Source organism: Glycine max, chromosome 1 (genome assembly GCF_000004515.6).
Source record: "Glycine max cultivar Williams 82 chromosome 1, Glycine_max_v4.0, whole genome shotgun sequence".
Lineage (NCBI taxonomy): Eukaryota > Viridiplantae > Streptophyta > Magnoliopsida > Fabales > Fabaceae > Glycine > Glycine max.
This window is the reverse complement of record NC_016088.4, coordinates 3,848,704-3,868,665: the sequence shown is the minus strand read 5'-3', so window position 1 is coordinate 3,868,665 and position 19,962 is coordinate 3,848,704. Positions and strand designations below refer to the sequence as shown.

General features: G+C 33.1%; 2 protein-coding genes across 2 annotated transcripts; both read left to right on the top strand.

The window, feature by feature from the left end:
* The first annotated feature begins 4,976 nt into the window (after nt 1-4,976).
* On the top strand, nt 4,977-12,257 carry LOC100796844 (uncharacterized). The gene is made up of 7 exons (XM_003517811.5): nt 4,977-5,462; nt 5,939-6,084; nt 6,205-6,245; nt 6,358-6,905; nt 10,061-10,162; nt 10,925-10,987; nt 11,991-12,257. The coding sequence occupies exons 1-7, from the start codon at nt 5,409-5,411 to the stop codon at nt 12,045-12,047; spliced, it is 1,011 nt and encodes a 336-aa protein (XP_003517859.1). The 5' UTR covers nt 4,977-5,408; the 3' UTR covers nt 12,048-12,257.
* Nucleotides 12,258-16,136: 3,879 nt separating this feature from the next.
* LOC100527006 (C2H2-type zinc finger domain-containing protein) lies at nt 16,137-17,273 on the top strand. The gene has a single exon (NM_001250266.2). The coding sequence runs from the start codon at nt 16,189-16,191 to the stop codon at nt 16,912-16,914; it is 726 nt and encodes a 241-aa protein (NP_001237195.2). The 5' UTR covers nt 16,137-16,188; the 3' UTR covers nt 16,915-17,273.
* Nucleotides 17,274-19,962: the final 2,689 nt, after the last annotated feature.

Below are 19,962 nucleotides of genomic sequence, written 5' to 3'. Positions count from 1 at the left end.
GAAGAAACCTAGTAAATTCCAACAAATGTGTAGGTAGAATTTATTGTATAGTTTGACGTACTATGTAGTTAGTTCTACATTTATGCATTGTTTGAACTTCATATATGCATATTGTATTCAATAGAGCATATAATAACATGTTAGTACTTGGTGAGATCCAATTGTGTTGGATTCATGCTAGATTGCATTTAGTTTAACAATACAAGTACTTTGTTTTGTCAATATGATGTTTTTTTAGAGATTATTTTTTAGTATAAGAGCATATGATTGTATTCTTTATTTTTTTAGATAATGATATACAATTCTAAACTAAATCATGTGAACATGATCAAATGTTTTGGTGATACTTTTGTGCGTAAATATAATATTTAAATCAATTAATATTGAAACTTGTGGGGTTTCTAAATCCTAGAGAATGCAAGTTAGTAATAAAAAATGTATATTATGGCGGATATTAGCCACCAACAAATTTTCTGGTAACAATCCTTGCTGTTTAAAATATGTCAAAACCAATTTTTTGGCATAGGTAAGAGTGACAGATATTTTAGCTTCCAAAAAAATATTAGTGGTGATTTTTGGCCAATAGAAATCGCATTTTAAGCTACTACAAATCACATGTTTTCGTAGTGTTTAGAGACACTCAGATGTACATTGGATTTCTTAATAGTTTTCTAGCTCGTTTCCTTTGTGAAGATCTATGGACATAATTATTTATTGTTGCTACCTATCCTCTACCCAAACATGTGAATGTTGGTTATTCTAGTGAATGTAATATACATGTTTTGTTACAATTCATGTGAACTTTGTTTAGCCATGAAGTTTTGTTTTTATTATTCCTACTCATTGTTTATATGTTTACTCGCCGGTATGGTTGCATGTTCATTTCCATTTGTTCATTATATTTGTATTACAAGTTATCAATTATATGTTGGTTTAATTACTCAATTGGTCTTTTTATTTGCACAATCTTTATGTTTTAACCCCACATCTAAAACTATTTATTTTAGTCCCTACACATATATTAATATCATTTATCTTAAAATATATATTATAAAATATATTTTTAATCTAGTTTATTTTTCTTAAATTCTACATTTTAGTTTATTGTGATTTATTTAGTTGTTGTGTTCTTCCTCACTTCCACCACCAGTTGTTAAGCCCCTAAAACTTACAATAAATACACTATTTTTTTTATTAAAGAATACACAACAATATTATTAAAGCTGAATTTTGTAAAAAAATATAAATGTGATATCAGTAAATAATTAATATTTAAACAAAAAAGCTAAATTGAGTCACCAACATTAGAGCTAAATTTTGTGAAAACACCATTTTTTTAATGCTTTAAATTAGAAAATACCTCATTTTAATTTAATGTCACATGATAAACTAAATTGAGTCATCAAAACCCCTAATAAATCTTACAAAGAACATAGAAGCAAGAGTCACCGCTACAATTACAATCATTAAAACAAGTTGTCAAAGCAAGCTAACTAGAAGGGTAACATTTAGAGAGTGGTTGTTTGATATTTATGAGTGAAGTGTAGAGGGTGTGAGAGAGAATCCAAATGTGTGAATTATGAACAAAGATTTTAATGAAAGAAAATAAAACCTGAATAATGTGTGTTATTGTGTGTCATTGTAGGTTGAGAAAAAAAATGTATGGATGAATTAGTTATTTGTCTTTTGGTTAATTGTTCATGGTGTGAGAGAGAAGGTGTGCAAGTGGGCAATGAATAAGAGGAGAAAGTTAGAGTGATAAGACTATTTTATTTTATACTATTTATATAATAATTTATCATTTTTCTTTTTAAAACTTTTATTTTTATTTGATTGTCCAGACGAAATTGGGTATTAACAAACTTAAAGGCGCCTTGTGTTGATCTATACTATTTGAGAATGGCATGTCATTTTTTTTATCAAAAAAATAATAAATAAAGGCACAAATTGCCACTCATCAATAATAAAAACCAAAAATAAGAAATAAATAAAAAGAAAGAAAGAGAACTTGGGAGCCTTAATGCCAAGAGTTTGAAGTGGTGGTAAATTAGTATACCTAATCAAGATGATCTAAAAAAACATATAATGATAAATTGAACAACATACAAAATAAAATAATAAATATATTTTAATTATCAAATGAAAATCAAAGTCATATATTGTTATATATAGACAAAAAAATTATTAATTGAGTCCAATCTATTAACCAATTTGGTCATGTCCTTTTTAAATTCGTGAAACAAATGTGTTTTTAAATCATATTCATCATTTATACCCCCTTACGTATCCAAAATCCATCTTATATAATATGGACTTTTAAGAGGAACACAAAGTCCAAACTGCAAAGTCCAATATATCGATTCGTTTTCTTCATTGCTCTCAAATTCAATTAATGAACCCCAAGCTCATTGTTTAACCTTAGTTCTCAATTCATCTTCATCTCCAAATTGTTAAGATGTAACTCGTAGCTCCAAACCCTAGTTTGTAGCTTTTGATTTTTGCATTGATTGACATCTCAAAATTGAAGTTGAATTACGTAATAGCTTCTTTCAATTTTTCTTTAATGTTTCATTTTTCTTCAATTTGGTTTATGATTCTTAGATTTGCTTAATGTTTTCTCAAGTTGCTCTCAACTTATGATTCTCAATTCTCCTTCAATTTGGTCTACTATTCTCACTTAGGTGTAACCCTAAGCTTGATTATGTTGTTTGTTATTTTAAGCAAATGAATGGATTCTTATTCTATTTTTTTGTTAAATTATTGATTAATTTATTAATATTATGAGTTATATCCATTTTGCACCCTCACATGATAAACTAGACAATGTACAAAATATTAGCAAACAAAATAAAATGAAAAGTATCTTTCAATTATCAAATGAAAATGAAAATTATATATTGTTACTTGTTAGATAATACATCATTAAATAGAAGATAAATTACAATATGTCATTGTATTCACTTCTAGCCAAATCATTTTACTTGCTAGCATCAACATTGACTATGACTATTTCTTCCTCTAGTTTAAATGTTGTACAACATTTTTAAAAGCAAAAAAAAAAAATAGAAAAAATATTTTATCAATATAAACCATGCATGCCATTAACCATAACCACAAATAAAAACTTAGTGAGCTACAATAATCATAACCATAAACTTGTTTTTCAAAATAATATTTGTTCTTGTCCTAACATTAACATTGACCCATGGAGGAAAGGGAATTTCTCTCTTACTTGAGATAATATTAATTTCAATTACTCACATAAAATCAATCAAAAGAAACATGTTACCCTAACCAAGCACAGACAAATGTAAAAAAAACAAAACATTTATTGATCTTGAATATAAAAAGAAATTGAAAAGCTAGACAAAGGATAATCTTTCTAAAGTCAATGGTCTAGCCATTCAAAAATATCATTTTAGTGGGGCATTTCATCAAACAACATTAGTAATTTCAAAACTAGTTTCTCATGTGAACCATTGTCCTATAAAAGCAAAATGGAATTAGACTCAAATCACATGTGAACAAAATCCCAATACCCCATCAACCAAATAAAAAATTGAAATGAAAGATAAAATTCAAAGAAATGTAAACTAATCATAGATTCAAGGTGGAGCAAACCAAAATTAAGGAGAAATCATAAACTTACCGAAACACATTTTTGTTATTAGGGAAAAAGAAGATTGATGAAAAGTGTTTGAGTGAGAGAAACGAAAGAGTTATAGAAGAGACAAATAAGAACATTCTATTCAATTTATCTTATATTCTATCTTCATCAAAACAATAATAATTGAGAACATTCTATTCAATTTACCTCTTGGATTTCAAAAATAAAAAAAATACCAACACATTGCTTTATACAACTACAACACATTTTTTATCATACTTTTTTAAAACAACTTTTTTTCTTATAAAACTCACATGGACTCTCTTAAAAATAAATGAGCATGAGACTTGTATAATTTGGTAAATCTCTCTCACCTAGACATTTTCTTATTGGAGAGTACTCATATCATCTCATTATTAATAAATCTACTCAATATATGGAATAACATGATGAAAAGTGTAGAGACTAGTACAAAATAGAGCTACCCTAGCTAGCTCATAAGCTACTGTGTTAGCTTGTCTCCTAATAAAACCTATCTTAAAGGTTGGATTTTAGGCCATTGATATCCTATGTTCATAAACTAATAATCCCAACTCAAAATTGTTAGCACTCAAGCTCTTCTTACATTGTCTTGCTACTATTTTACTGTCTAACTCAAAAGCAATGTGTTGCAACCTTAAGGATTCCACAAAACTCAACACCAAGAGGAGTCCCCAAGATTATCCTTCATGGACATTCAAGCAAGGTTGCCTGCAATCTGTCCACGTGAATCTCGAACACAACTTTCAATTGTCGTGGTGTTTTGAGCTTTGAAGAAACTAGTGTCCATATTACATTTCATGTGACTTGGTTGAGGTAATGTCCATGTATCAAAGCTTGAACCTAAATTTGTCGAATATGAGTAGTCATTCACTCCTTGTGCTTTCACACCTAGACTTATTTATCATAGCTTTTGTTAGATTTTTTTAATTCCTTTAACGAAATTGTATATTTAGAACTCAAAACCTATTTAAGCTGAAATAATGTCAACTAGTTAAGTCACATGCTTGGTGATTTTTTTTTTTTTAGTCTTGTTGCATGTATCCCCAACCCACTAATTTAGAGGCTAATTCCATTTGTAATACTATAATTGTCACTTGTCTTAAAGAGTTTTTGCATATAGTAAGAATTGAATACGAGATTTTTCATTAAATGAATCATCCTCTTATATGAGCACAAGATGCCTAAACACTATGCGAATTCCTCAGGAAATTTTAAAATTTAATACTTACTTCAAAAGTGATATTTTAAATTAACTTGATTGGGCTATCTATTTTTTATTTTCCATGGGGTCTATCTTACACTTTTTTTGTGGTCTTTCTCACACAAAAACTCTATCAGAAAAATAAAAAAACCACACACGAGGGAACAGACAGAACCATTTATTAATGACCCAGCCCTATAGGAACCGCGGTCTGTTGATGAGACGGTCCTGATTCAATCACGCAGCCACGATATTCCCTGCGCACAGCACCACTACTCCCTCGGTGCTCCTCCGTTTCCACTTCAACGCCAAATCATCGCCTCTCTCTCTCTCTCTTCCACCAATAACCCCTTCCCTCTTCTCTCTCTCTCTCTAATTCGAAGCTGAATCCGAATTCAAACCGTGGTGGTGACGTGTTTTTCTCTGCCTCTGCTTCTAGTCGCGGCAATGGGATTAGGGTTACGGTTACGGTGAGTCTTCGCGATTGTAGCGGTAACAGGTCGTGTCGCGGTTGAGAAGTTTTCGCTCAATTGATAGGTTAGGGTTTCGGTTATCGTCATGTCCGATCCTTCGAGGGGTCGCGTTACCATTACTCTAGGGCGTAGCGGTCATGTAAGTTGCAATTTCGTCTAATTCGAAATTTCTATTCTTCTTTTTACGCCTAGATTGTAGTTATTGCTTTCTATACAAGGAACTTCGTTGTGTGCGTTTTTTTGCTGCTTTGGTTCTGTTCACTGTTTTTTTTGGATTTGACTTGTTTCTACTTGCTTCGTCAAATAGTAACCGGGAAGTTATCAATGAATATGATGCTTTACCTTTTTGTTGAAGTTTGTGTTTGTTTTCTGTTAGAATATACATTATACAAAATGATTTCGTTTGTTGTTTACATCTAGTTCTACATTCGGCATGACTTTGTGCTATTACTTTTTTGTTGTTGTTGAATGTATCTATTAGGAGTTAAGGAATGCGGTTTAATTATCGTTTTTCTCCACTTCTTACCTTTTGAGAAGTAGAGTTTTGCTGTGATTTGTCATGAATGGGATATTTGGATTGATGTCCATGATCTTCTGTTTTACACTTGAGTTTAGGTTGTGAAGAGGGATGCATCTGCTGTAGATGTTTCTTCTTTCTCTTCTATTCATTCAGCTGGCACTAAGCGGTCTGTAAGAGACAGAATTGGAAGTAATGCAGATAGTTCTGGGTGGCATGGAAATGGACATAGCGGCAATAAACGGTGTGTCTGTGGTTTCATTGTTACAGTCTGACAGGAGAGAAAGAGAGTAGGCTGCCTGCTTTTCTGTATGATTTAATTGAAATCAGCTTTCATGAATTTTGTTGTTCATATCTTCTGCAGACACCGAGGAGATGTAAGCATGCAAAATGGACTGGATGGCAGTAAGCTCCCTTGACAGTGAATTTACCACCCTTGCTTCTTTATCTTACTCAATGGTTTTTGTGTTTTTAATCTTGTTTCTCTTAATTCACTTCTGTGGACATATTGGTAAAGATGATCTACGATTGAAGCTCATGCGAAAAAGTGCATTGGGGCAGGCTGACAGCAATGGCAGTAAGAGGCATATGGACCTCCGTGAAAAGCTGTCAAAGGCAAGTCACCCTCTGGCTAACACTTATAATTCGAAGCAGCATGGGCCAGATTCAAGGGAAACAAGTTTGAGGCAAATTCCCTCAGCTAGAAGTTCTGATAAATTACTGCGTATGGAATCCATGAGAAGCTCATACTCTCCTTGGACATTGGATCATATTAGGAGAAGATCACCAGATGGGTTTCCAAGTACTTCCAGGGGGATTTCCCCCCAAAGGGATGTCCAAGACCTACATAGAAGGCCTGTAAGCAGGACATATGATGGTGTCAGATCAGTTTCATATGTAGGTAGGGATGTTCTTGAAACTTCGAGGCCTCCAATAAGTACACCCCAATCTTTCATGTCACGCTCCACAATGTCCACATTGCCTCCAGTAACTGTCAAGCCTGTAGCATCTCATCCTGGTCAACTTCCTCCATCGGGCAGTGTTGCTCAAAGGCCTTCATATGTGGTGAGTATTACTTATCTTCTGGCCTCTAGATATCCTTTTTCTCAACCCTTCTTGTTGGTGTACTTGGAGAAAATTTTCTTACGACCATCTGTTGGATATCCAAGTTGATTCTGTGATTCCCTTTTGGCTATACCACATGCCTGGGGGTTGTTTATGAAAATATAACTTATTCGCATGATTGTTCCTACAGCCAGGAAGAAAAATGTAAACATAAATGGAAAGGTTCTTTAAGAATTCATTTTATAGCGACAGTGACAGACAAATTATAGTTATCTTGGGGAGATTTAAATGCAATTAGAAATTCATGGTATTCCACATTGGGATATGTTTTTCTAGGCTTGATATTTATAAATTCTGGGTGGTTAATCAGATCTTAGAATTCAATAGGTATTTTGAACTCTGTAATCTTCTTATTGTGACAGTTTTGAAGCCCTGTTTCTGGTAATTCTAGTTTCCTATGAAAGGCAAGTGCTTGATTGACTGACTGAGCTAGATTTGTAGAATTGGGTCATATTTGTTAACTTAATACAGTATGCTAATGGTGTTGTAAAATTTGCACTATCAATCATTTGAAAAACTAACTGTCACCTGGAGTTTTTCCTGTGTTTACCCAGAGTAGTCAATAGCAGCACATGCTGCTATTGTGCTGTGGTGGAGAATCTGCCACTGGGAACTTTACATCGCATAAATAATAGCCAAAATTGTGGCTGAAATGCGTAGGATATAGGATCTATACCAACAAGATGTAACAATCCATGTTGCTCGCCTCCTTCTTAAGTCATTTTTTGGTGCTACTTCTATGATTCCACATCCTCTTCTCCTTCAGAACCATTTCGGGGTTCAAAATCCGTAGTTGCCATCTCCCACATTTTTTTCTGTTGCTCTTCCAGTCAGCCACACATTTTATGGCATTTCCAGCCAAGGTCAACCCTTTAGTTTGCAGCTTGTGTTCCCACCTTCCTTTGTCGGCCTTGGTGTGCACTTCTCAGGCCAGTTTCCTTGCTACTGTCTTTCTGTCTTCCTTTTCCCTGTCCACAGAATTTGTGGCATAATGCGATTGTCCCAAACAGTATTGTTGTATCAGGAACTTTTACGGAAGTATGAAATTTTTAAAAAGTTGATGACTAGTATTTTTCACCAATTTGCTAGTTATGCCTTTGACTAACTACGATTGTTTGTTTAAGCTATGGTTTTTGATTGTTAATGTTGAATATGCCTTTAATTTTAAGTTATAATTTGAGCATTAATATGCTTAAGTGTAAATCATTTACATAAAACCATCCTGCTCATAGTAGTCGATAGCAGATAGTACCCAAAAATGCTATAGCCTGATGGCGGCTATTCTCTCTCCTCTCCGCCTGCCGCCCCTCCTCCCCCTCCCCCCCTCTCTCAATTAAACATCTTAAAAGAGTTACTCCAAGAGTAACCTTAAAAGAGTTACTCATCATCTCCACCTTTCATTTTCTTATAATCTAACAGTTAGATGTGAGTTACTTTTTAGAACCATTAGATTACAAGAAAATGAAGGGTGATGAGGAGTAACTCTTTTAAAGTTACTCTTGAAGTAGCTTGATCCCTGCTTATATCTTATTTCTTATTATTATATTTAATTATTTTTTATTTATATATATTCTGCTTATATATTTATATATTATTATTATGATACATAATATATAATTATGTATTTTATTTTAATTTTTATATGTTTTGAAATACTTTTAAATATTACAAAGTAAAAAATATGATTAATAAAAAAACAGCAATAAAGAAACCTCCTCAACCCCTTCTAACCAAAGAAACTAAAAACTTCCAGCCTCTTTCTAGTTTCTCCCATCAACTGTCACCCCTTCACACCCAAGAAAATAAATCCTAGTATCTTTCTCTTGTCAGCCGCCATCTCCTCACCCAATCATTTCTCCTTTCAAAAGTTGCAGAACAGATGCTGAACAGAGGCTGTCCAGCAACAGCGCAGGTTGCCAAGGCTGTCCAGCGATGGTACAGGTCGTAGAGCCTATCCGGCAACAACGCAGAGGAGTGGCCGCAAATGGCAATGATGGCCACGAAATCAGCCATGATAAGTGGTGCTACAGCTGCAACTCAACCGGCTCCGTGATGGCAAGCAGAACTGCGGGGAGGGGTGCTGTGATATCGTAATGACTGTGCACTTTGGATTGTCTAATGGCCTAAAGTTGTGCATATGCTGACTGTTAGCTGTTTTTGATCTGTTGATTTCAGATTTTCTTCTAAAAGTTTCTTTTGTCTAGACACCAATTGCAATTGAAGCTTAATTGTCATAATCTGATTCTGGGGCACAATGTCCAATGATTGTTTTGACCCCCCAAAAATACATACAGGAGCTGGTTATATTTAGTTCCCTTCTAGGAGATATGATGGTCTAATAATTCAGTGTGTTGTGGTGCATTGTGTTATTGCTGGAGTGTTGGTTTAGTTATGAATGCCTCTGCTAGGGACGAGCTATCTGGCTTGGAGAAGCTAATGGTTTTCTGTTATTTTTGTTGAGAATGGTTTTGCCATCATATTGACCATGACAGGTTGAGTTTTCTATTTCTGCCTGGTTCAAAGCCGAGTTGATTGTGTCAGCATAGGTTAAATGTATTTCCAATTTTATAAGCTACAGATCCAGTTTTCAGTTAAATCAATCAAACCAACTGGTCCAGTGTGGTCCGTGTTTAATAACTGATAGGGACTTGGGTATTATAGGGTGCATAAGCCCCACGCCAAGTAGTATGAGATACTTGATGGAGTACATAAGTGATTTAGTTACCCCCCTTGACAGCTAGCTTTTAAGCGAGGGTTCCTTGAGTGCTTGGGTGCTTACCAATAACAGTCTCAAATGACCCTTATTTGATTCATTGACATGATTTAATATTCTTGATTTATGAAGGCATTTTGGATAAAAAAATGAACAAGCCTAATATTGACTTTTGAAACTGGAAAGGTTATACTAGAGAAACACGCATTCAGCAAAAATAATATTCCATCAATAGATAGTGTTGGATACCTTTTTATATAAACAAAATTACTGTTTCTTTAATGCTTATGCTTCTCTGGTTTTTGCATATGCATAAATTTGCTCTATGCATTGTGTGAAGAAATGTTAGCATCTTAATGTGGCTTTGATGGTTATCATGTAGGGTGATGAACAAGTACAAGTACAACAATCTCACCAAACTGTGGATGGCCTATTACATGCATTGGGACTTCAAAAATATGCCATTCTCTTTAAGGCTGAGGAAGTATGTAACTAATTTGTTTCTGTAAATGAAATTATATTCTCCTGGTATTTTTTGTTCTCAAATTTAATTGATAATTTGTGTCATCATTTGTTCAATGAGATGTCAAAATTCACTTACTTATTGGCTGCTATTGGAATTCTACATGGGAAAATGATTGGAAAAGACTATATATAAAATATAGGGAACTTTCAATTGATTGTCCTCTGAGATAGTCTTAAGCAGTATTTTGCCTCTTGATTTAATTCATGCCTTTTTCATCAGGATAGTTTGGTTCATTATTATGTCATTATATGGATGAATTCTACTTATATATTGGGTATGAATGTCAACAGTTGAAACATTGCTTAAAGAATCATACCTTGTAAATATCTTTAATCTCTTATGCTCTACTTAGGTTGGCATTCAACCTCGCCTAAGGTGGTAATGTTGAAATGATTAAACTTACCCCCAGATTCCTTGAATAACAGCATGGGAGCTTGGTTCTTATTTTCCTGCAGCGATTAATAAGTTTTTAGCTTCAATTGACATTTAAATAATTCCACACGCTAACTCTGAAGTCTGAACTAGTGGATGAACTGAATTTGTTGTGTTGAGTGCTCAAGTAATCATATTATTGTCTTATGAAATTATGATATGTTAGTACAGAAGTATGAAATAATGGAATATCAAGTATGATTTGGTAAATTGTATGCTTCAGCTATGAATTAGGTTAATTCAAATTTTGCACTGCTAGTTATCTTATATACTGATGTGTTCATTTAGGTGGATATGACTGCATTGAAGCAGATGGGAGAAAATGACCTCAAAGAGCTTGGGATTCCTATGGTAATTAATTGTCTTTCTTTTCATGTGGCATATATTCCGGTGTTTATTCAATGAGAATGAGGCTTGCTATTGTGAATATTACACCAAATATATGGATTTAGGCATTATTGCTATAGTTTGTATTATGTATATTTCAGACAATGAAGCACGAGTTCAGTTAGTGGAATTGTGTCCAAAGATATCTTGATGTTAACGTTGTTTTTGTATCCATCTCCTCAGTAAACTAGACTAGATGCCTTGTCCAATACCACACATTTATCTTCTTTATGTTTCCTTTGGTAGGCTTATCATCAATGCTCAAGTATTTGATTTAAAGCCATGTAAAACAAAGTATAATGCCTCAGATGTCAAATAACCCTTGAAAAATTTGTCTCTTCTGAAGTGAGAGGAGTGTGCTTAGAGGATAAAGTGCAATTACAACTATTGATTAGAAAATGATGTATTGAGATTGTGTTTGATTTGTATCAGAAAACCCTCTTTCACTTGTTTAGTAGCTTAATTGCTATTTTGCTAGAATACATGAATTTTTCTCATGCCTGCACATTTAGCCCGTGGGTATGCTTTCTATTTCTTGCATGGTTTGAGAACATCTACCAAAATGCATGAATGTTTCACTTCCCAGTCAACGCTAAAATATAAATATGTCCTGTAAATTTTGCAATCTGAACCTGGTGAAAGTTGATAGTCTATATTCTACTTGTCCTTATTTCTTGTACTTGTTGCCTTTGCTTGTGATGAGCCTATAAAATTGCTACAGTAGTACCTTGTAACAAAGATGTAGCAACACAGTCATCAGTAATCAATGGGTAAATTCTTGTAGGTCTCACCTAATCCTCAACAATGAAGTGTGAATAGATGATATTAGGAACAATGTGTTTGCTAGCATTTCTTATCGTTGTGCATGTGTTTGTTCCAGAAGAATGTGTTTCCTCATGTGCATGTGCTGAGTACACAAGTTGACTATATGATGTTATTTGCCTAATGGATGTTGCTTGGGTTGCAGGGTCCCAGGAAAAAAATTCTTCTTGCTGTCTTGCCCCGTACTAAGCGTCAACAATGATCGATTTCTATCCTGCATGATGCTGAAACTGACATTATTGGAACACCAGTTTTTACATTTTTTTTTTTTTATAATTTGGATGATGGTTAAGCACATATCTGAGAATTTTTACGAATATCACACCCATTGTCCCTTATAGGGTTCGAGTATCCTTTTTTGAAAAACAAGTTCGGGTTAACATTCTCGTCTATTGGAGATATTGATCTGTTATATATGGTGTCCATACTTTCTCTTATTTTTTATCATTGAAAGAAATAGGAAATTGAATCAGATTATGTTCAACTTTTTGCACTGAGCAAGGTTAATTGTGTGAGCAAAATATGTTCTACTTCTTTCATACCCTCATTTTCCCAACTTGTGTACCCCTGTAATGATGGTGCGAATGTAGAGCGTCAAGATCGTCAAAGCCCGAAGTTTGACATTAGAGAGAAAAATGAACTCGATGCTTCCCTTACTACCTTTACAGCTACACACTTGTTCAAAACTTGTCTTGCTCTCGGTCTCAATTTTCTTTAGGAATTGGGACGAAAACTGTGTTTCTGGTTAACTAATAATTTATTGGTTCTTGAAAGAATGTTGGGCTAAACAGCGAATCTCAACGTTTGCTGCGAATCTGTGTATGCTTTACTTTCTCCCTAAATTGAAGACATCATCTTGTGTCGGTAAGCACCCAATTCCTGGCCCCTGATACTAAAAGTGAATTTCGGGAGGTAAAGTTGATGATACGTTGTTATCAAATTAGATTTCATGTGGTTTCTAGAATAAGCACTGTGCTCGTGTTTTTCGGTGCGTCACGTGTTACGGCTCTATACAAATTGCCTTTCGTCACTGTCCGTTGAAGTAAATTTTTATAATGGCATATTCTTAATTTGTCTGAGAAATACACGTTAGTCTGCAAGCAAAAAAAAAAAAAAAAACATTACCGTCTTTAAGAAATTGCAAGTCTTGCCATATTAATCGTCAAGTATTACGTATTAGATACGTAGTTATTAAAAATAACTAGTATAACACATTTTGAATTTCTTAATAATCGAGGTGAGATTTCAAGCGGTTTGCATAATTTGAAAAATATGATCTTTTTATAATTCAGTTTATTACCCAGGTTGTCTAAATTTCTTGTATTTGCGTTTGAATTGTCAATTTAGCATAATAATATCAAAAGCTTTTTTGGGCTTTTTGTTTGTTCCTCTTTCCTGACATATACATTTGCTTTTATAATATTAGTTTCTGAATTTCTATAACTTTATTTTAATTTTTTAATTATGTTCTTATTTTCCCCTAATTTTTGAATATTTCACACACATTATAAATAAGAAAAAATAAAAGTAGAAGTTTTACGAAGGAGTTTAAAAATTAATATGAACAAGAATATAAATTATATTTTTTATTTATGTGTAATATTCTTAAATAAACAAATAAAAATGAAAGTAAATAAAATTGGAATCATTTTTTTTACACTGATAAGATTCCTTTAACAGTTTGATGGGATGAGTGACTAGGGTGAACTTACATAGAGCCATAAGCCATTGTACCCAAAAACAAGGACCTTAACCTTGAGAAGGCAAGCGGTGCATCAGCTCTAACACAGCTAACTGTAACATAGTTTTTCCATACCTAACAACCTAGTCTCATTTCTGACAGTTTCTGACAAATGTTACACTTTGCTAGGGATACTGCATGCTTTTTAACCTAAACCAGTCTATGGTTAGATCGTAATTGAATACCGTTGAAAGGAGTAACATATTGATGCCAACAAACCAATCTTAAAGTATCTTAGGGCAACTCTAAGAAGCAATTCTCTTGAGTTGTTAAAAATATTATTTAATAGTTTATGATACTTTTCAATGCTATATATTTCATTATTTTTATTGCTTTAATCTACTTAACTAAATATTTTACACTAATTCACTGACTCAAGATTGTTAAATAAACTTCAAAACTTATCTCACCCTTTTAAATTTATGGACAATACAATTAAAATCTTTTTGAGACTCACAAAAAATTAAAAAAGCTACAGTTATTTCTCCTAGCAACAGCTGTTCTTAAGTGGCAAAATAGAATGCTCTCCATTGTTATTGTGTGTTGCTTTGTAGAGTGTAGATTATCAAGTTGCTTAATGTAAAAGCAATTCCAAGATGCCTTTATCTGCTGCTTTTAGCCCTAACATGGGTCAGATTAGATTTCATGAAGTTCTTCACACATACTACTTTCATTCACAATGGTTTCTGATGTCACTTTACACATTTATGTTACCCTATAAACTTAATTAAGTCCAAACACTTTAGAACACGAATTCCTTGATCTATATTGAAGATAGAGGTTTGAGTGGTTAGCCTTAGAACTACGACCTAAGTCAGCAGCAAAACAAGGTTGAACCTTCCTTGTTGTCGCATTAACTTCTAATGCTCATCCTAGTGCGTTTTGAATGATGTACCAGTATATATTAAGAAGACATTTCAACTTAACATGTTCTTTCTCCGAAGTAACATATTTTTGTCGTTTGATATCACATGACTGCATTATCATATTCTAATATACACATAGTTTTTCCTTAGTCAGTTTTGGCATTCTATCATGTCTCATAAAAAATTAGTAACCCTAACCCCACTTTGGATTTGTCCAAAAGCAAGGGCAATACCCAGTGGCGGGAGAGCAATGGTTTTTTTTTAGGGTAGGGACCACCGTTTGATATTCTCAAACCAACGTGTAATGAAATGGAATTAGCTAAAATCAATCAATCACACCCAACAACGTACCCACCCACTTAGCCACCATAACCCAATTCTCCACCCTCTTGGCCTCTTTTTATTCCACATGTTAGGATATATAGTGAAATATATGCTAGATGACAGCATGCCTACTTGGAATTCTCCTCCTAAAGCAAGAAAAAAAAGGTTTAATTAATAAGCATGAAATTAGAGAAAAAGGAGTGGGAAATTGATGAGCATGAGAGGCTTATTGGTGGATGAGGAAGTCAACCAATGGAAGATCTAGTTAGAGACAATGGAATAAAACACAATCTAATGATTTTTCTAAATTGTCACAAAAGCAACAAAGTGTGGGGGCCAACTATAACAACTGTCCAACGCAAATGCTGCGTTTGTTTGTAGAATAATGTTATAGTTAATGACTTGATTCACCTGAAAAATATCAAGTTTTTTTTATAAAATATAGGCTTTAATTTGCCTGCTCTAAGAAGATATGCCCAGATCTTGAGGAAGACTCTTATTAGTATATATGCTTACATCATTGCCCACTTCTTTTATTCTTGTTTTTAGCTTCTACTCTTTCTTTCTTTCTATATATTATAAGATAATTCATAAAACATGGTCAAGAAAAACATATCATAAGGGTCTTTTTAATGTGATTGTGGGTGGAGGGATAATTACAAATTAAAGAAGCTTTATATTTAGTGCTGAATAATTACATTTCTATACAGATGTCAGCAATTTATGAATAACATCAATTGAATTAACTCTAGAAGATAGGACTCGGCTATGGCTTAGCATCCATTGCAGTAATATTCATTTGGCAATCTTTATAATATATGATTAGCCTAGCCTAGGTAGAGGACAGTACATGAAGCAACAAAGTTATTGGCTGGTCAGTAAAACAACTAGATATGCATTTTAGTACAGTAGTAGATATGTTATAAAGTTAGTGCCTCCTCTTTCTTTGACTTTGTGCAGCTACAGTTAGTTTAATAACTTCAATCATGTCCTAAGCATGGAATATGTCTCTTTTTTTAACAAGGGAGAGAAACCCAAGTGGAAACTATTAATATTATTAAGTGCTTATAGACCATCTGATTCCACCTTAAATAAATTAAACTACAGTGAATCCTCTTTGATTGAGAAGTTTGAGGTGCATCTTCTACAATGCCAAAAAAGAGTTTTTCTTTATTAACAAACATTGCATGAGAGACGGCTTTCTCTTAATCTTACTTTTCGTTTTGATCTTTTATTCTATTGACCCTGGGGTACCCCTTGTGCTGTCCATGTACTATAAAACTAGTTATTTTAATAGATACAATGCATGCTGGGGACTTAAGAGTTTACTATAAAAGGAAGAGAAGCCTAACAACTAATCACTGCATTTCCCACCTCAATATTAATATATTTCTTTCCCCACAAGAGAGATCATGGAAAAGGATATCATTCATCTTTCTCCAACATGGGATGGTGACAATGGCAATTCCACTGAGAAAAGGCTCAGGCTATTTGGTTTTGAGCTAAACCCTTCTAAAGATGGTTATGCCAAAGAATCTGGTGAAGGAGATGAAAGTGTGAACTCCTCTAACTCAGTTTCTTCTGGAGGAGACAAAACTGTGCAAGAGAAACCCTCTGCCAAAGACTCTGATGAGAGAAAGTTTGAGTGCCAATATTGTTACAAGGAATTTGCAAACTCACAAGCCCTAGGAGGCCACCAAAATGCTCACAAGAAAGAGAGAATGAAGAAGAAGAGGTTGCAGCTTCAATCCATAAACCGCTACCTACAACACCCTTTCCAATCCAAGCATGGCTTTGCTCACCCTTCTGATACTCCTTGGTTCTATGACCCCTCTACCTATAATAACTCTGAGTTCACCCTTAGTGAAGAACCTCAGATTAGCTTCAATTCAAATGTTTTAGATGCCAACTTTTCTTGTGACCAGAAATCTAGTTGGTATTCTCTTGCATCTCACCCTTCTAATTCCCAACAAGATACTTGCATGTTTACTTTCTCCAATGCAAGTAATAATAGTCCTTTCATCTTCAAGCCTTGCCACTTCCCTGCTTCAAATCAGAGCCATAAAAGTAAAGCCCTAGATCTTCAACTAGGCCTCAACTTGCAGTCAAATACAAGAAGTTCCTTAAGAAGGATGTAATTTAAGTATATATAGGACACATAAGTTAAATTAACAGTTTCCTTGAATTATTTTAATGCATCAATTCTCAAACATCTGGAAAAAGGAAATGAGAAAAGGTAAAAAAAAAATAATTACAATTCATTAGAGTTAGTTGGCCTTGGCCACTGCAGAGCCAAGAAGAGTCTGACAATGACCACCTTTCAGAATTCAGACAGCATATAGAATTCATACGATGTATTTATTATAGCATGTTGTAGCCCTTTGATATATATTACATACACTTCTTTACATTCTCAGTACATACATGCTTAGAGAACGTTCTCTTTCATTTCAGTTATCTATTTCTGTAAGACACCAATTATGAGTTTAATTTGAAGTATCATTGTAAAAAAATTACAATCAATAAAAAAAATTGTCATTGATATGCGTTTTATGATAATTATTATAAAAATTAACAAGCGATTGAATCACCCTATAAAAATTCTTCACAATGTCAGTTCATACAAGCTATTTACCCAATTTATTATATTCATAGAATAGAATCATGTACAACACATGCTGATGGATTGGGAGAAGAGAGTACTGATTATATAAAATTGTGAGGGTAAATTTATCTTTCTAAAGGCCTAGTTGTAATGTTGCATGTCAAGAGTGAAACAAACTCCAGAGGGAACCTGAAAGGGGTATGCAGAATGAAATTATAAGGCTGTCAATTTGAAAGCTGTGTAATTTCAAGCTGGAATATGGTCATAAAACCTGGGGCAAAAACTTGGGTTTCACCATTACTGTATATCGATGAGGTATAGGAAGATGATAAAGACTAATAAAATTGTAATGGTAATATTTGTTTTTTATCTGAAAATATTTTTCTATTAATTCGGTGACAAGGTACTTGTATCATTACCTATGTCCTAATCTCGTCTTATTTAAGATATAATTTCCACATGTGTAATTGCTTGTATAACTAAAATAAGTTCACCAATGAATGAAATTAAATTTCTCAATCCCGTGTTTTGACTTTTGGAACAAGTGTTAATCTCAATCTCTTACAGAAAACCGTAAATATGTACACAAGCTAGAGTTGGCTTACAAGTGGGGACAAACATAGGTGTTGATATTTGAACATCAAATTATAACTTGGGCAAAATATCCAACCTTTTTAGTGTCTTAAATGTTGTAACTCTCTAAAGTTTTTTTTTTGCTGACTGATTATCTAAAGGGGTTTCGCTAGCCAATGTCCAAGCAAACTAGTTAACAAATCAATAAATAAATAAAAAATTATCACGGTAAGGTTCCATTATAAATTATGGTAGAAGTGTATTATTAATAGCATGTTTGTTTTAAAAAAAATACTTTTAATTCTTTAATCAATAATTTAAAGGTACTTATTAGCATTATCCTTTATTAAAGAAACTAACATTAAATTCTTATTTTAGAAGATAAAAAGTGATGTTGTTTTTGAAGAAGATAAAAAATGTTGTTACAACAACCCCTTTGAAATTTTTCCTCACCCTATTTATACAAGTCAAGTCATCGGCAGGTATAACTCGGTAACTTTCAGCTATCATAAAGGTATAGTAAATTAGTGCTTTACATGTAATCAAAGAGTTAGTATATATCCTACTGGATTAATTGCACTCCATTTTGACCAAAGAGTTATGATAAGCTTCATTATCACGTCCAAGAGGAGATTAATTTCACTCCATTGTAAAGTACTTCCATTAACTTTGATATTTTGAAAAATACAAGAAATAAAATACTTAAAATCGTTACTGTTAATTTGACTTTACTGTTTTTGATAGGCTCTAAAGTATCATTTTCTTTTTGTCATGGTGCTTATCCCCATCTAACCTATATTGGCTTCTCTTTTTTGCTTACCATATCTTCCTTTCTTTAATCTCTTAATATTTTAATGCTTCCTCCTCCTCCCCATTCATCATCAATTAATTAACTATCACAAACAAAAGTGTAATTGGGGCTATATATCAGTCTGGCTACATAGGTGCAGCAAATCAACCAGATGCCTTGTTTTGAGGTTCCATGTGCCACTAGAACATGAAACCAAGTCTAAGGTTTTACTGTAGAATTTGATTTGATTAATTTGGAAGCATTTATATATGTTTGTTACAGAACAAACCTAACCTAGTAACCTATTACATCCTTAATTTAATCAGTCAGCATTTTAATTAAATACTAAGACGCTCTCCTAACTCTTATCTATATAAATTGATTTTTATTTATAAATTACACATCACACTCACATATGATAAAAATATATATTTATATCCCGCACTTTTTTTATTGTCAAACACTAGAAGACGAAATAAAGCTCCTTTTTAATTATCTTTCTTTAATTAATCCTTTTTGTAACCAGCCGCCGGACACATGCTTGAATGCAATTATTTCTTAATATTTATTAGTTTATGATTAATTAAAGAGAATTTTTAAATGAAGATCTTGGAGATTCGGGGAGAAAAACAAAGTCAACAATGTCCATTCCTTCTAATGACATTTCAATACGGGATAGTTGAATTTAATTTATATCAGAAAATTTTGTTCATGGGTTAATTAAAAAAAAATTGCTTGACTGCACAGAATTTCTTTCTTTTTTATTTTTCTTTTGAGGTAGGGGGAAGGGTAGAGTGAACAGTTGTTTATTAATAATATTGCAAAGCATATAAGTCTTCAATAATACTATTATATAACTGCAAAAAAGTTTTAACTCCCTTCTTTGTAATAAAATTTTATTACAAATAGATTAAAATGAATGTATAAAACGTCTGAAAAGTCCTCGTATTACTAAGGAAACTATAGAAATTATCTGCAGGTAAGGTTACAAAGTTCTTACTATATATACTTTTGAAAAGAATTTTAAAAATACTGTAGATCTTTTTGCTTTTCATTTCTTTAGTTTTACTAAAATTTCATTCGCGCGCGTGATATAGTATATTTCTACAAGATGAAAAAACCGAAACAGAAAAACAAAACGGGTTGCAGTCACAGTACAAGCAACTGTACGTTTAGATTTGGAGTTTAAACTTGCGAAGTTGTTTAATTAGTCTAGTT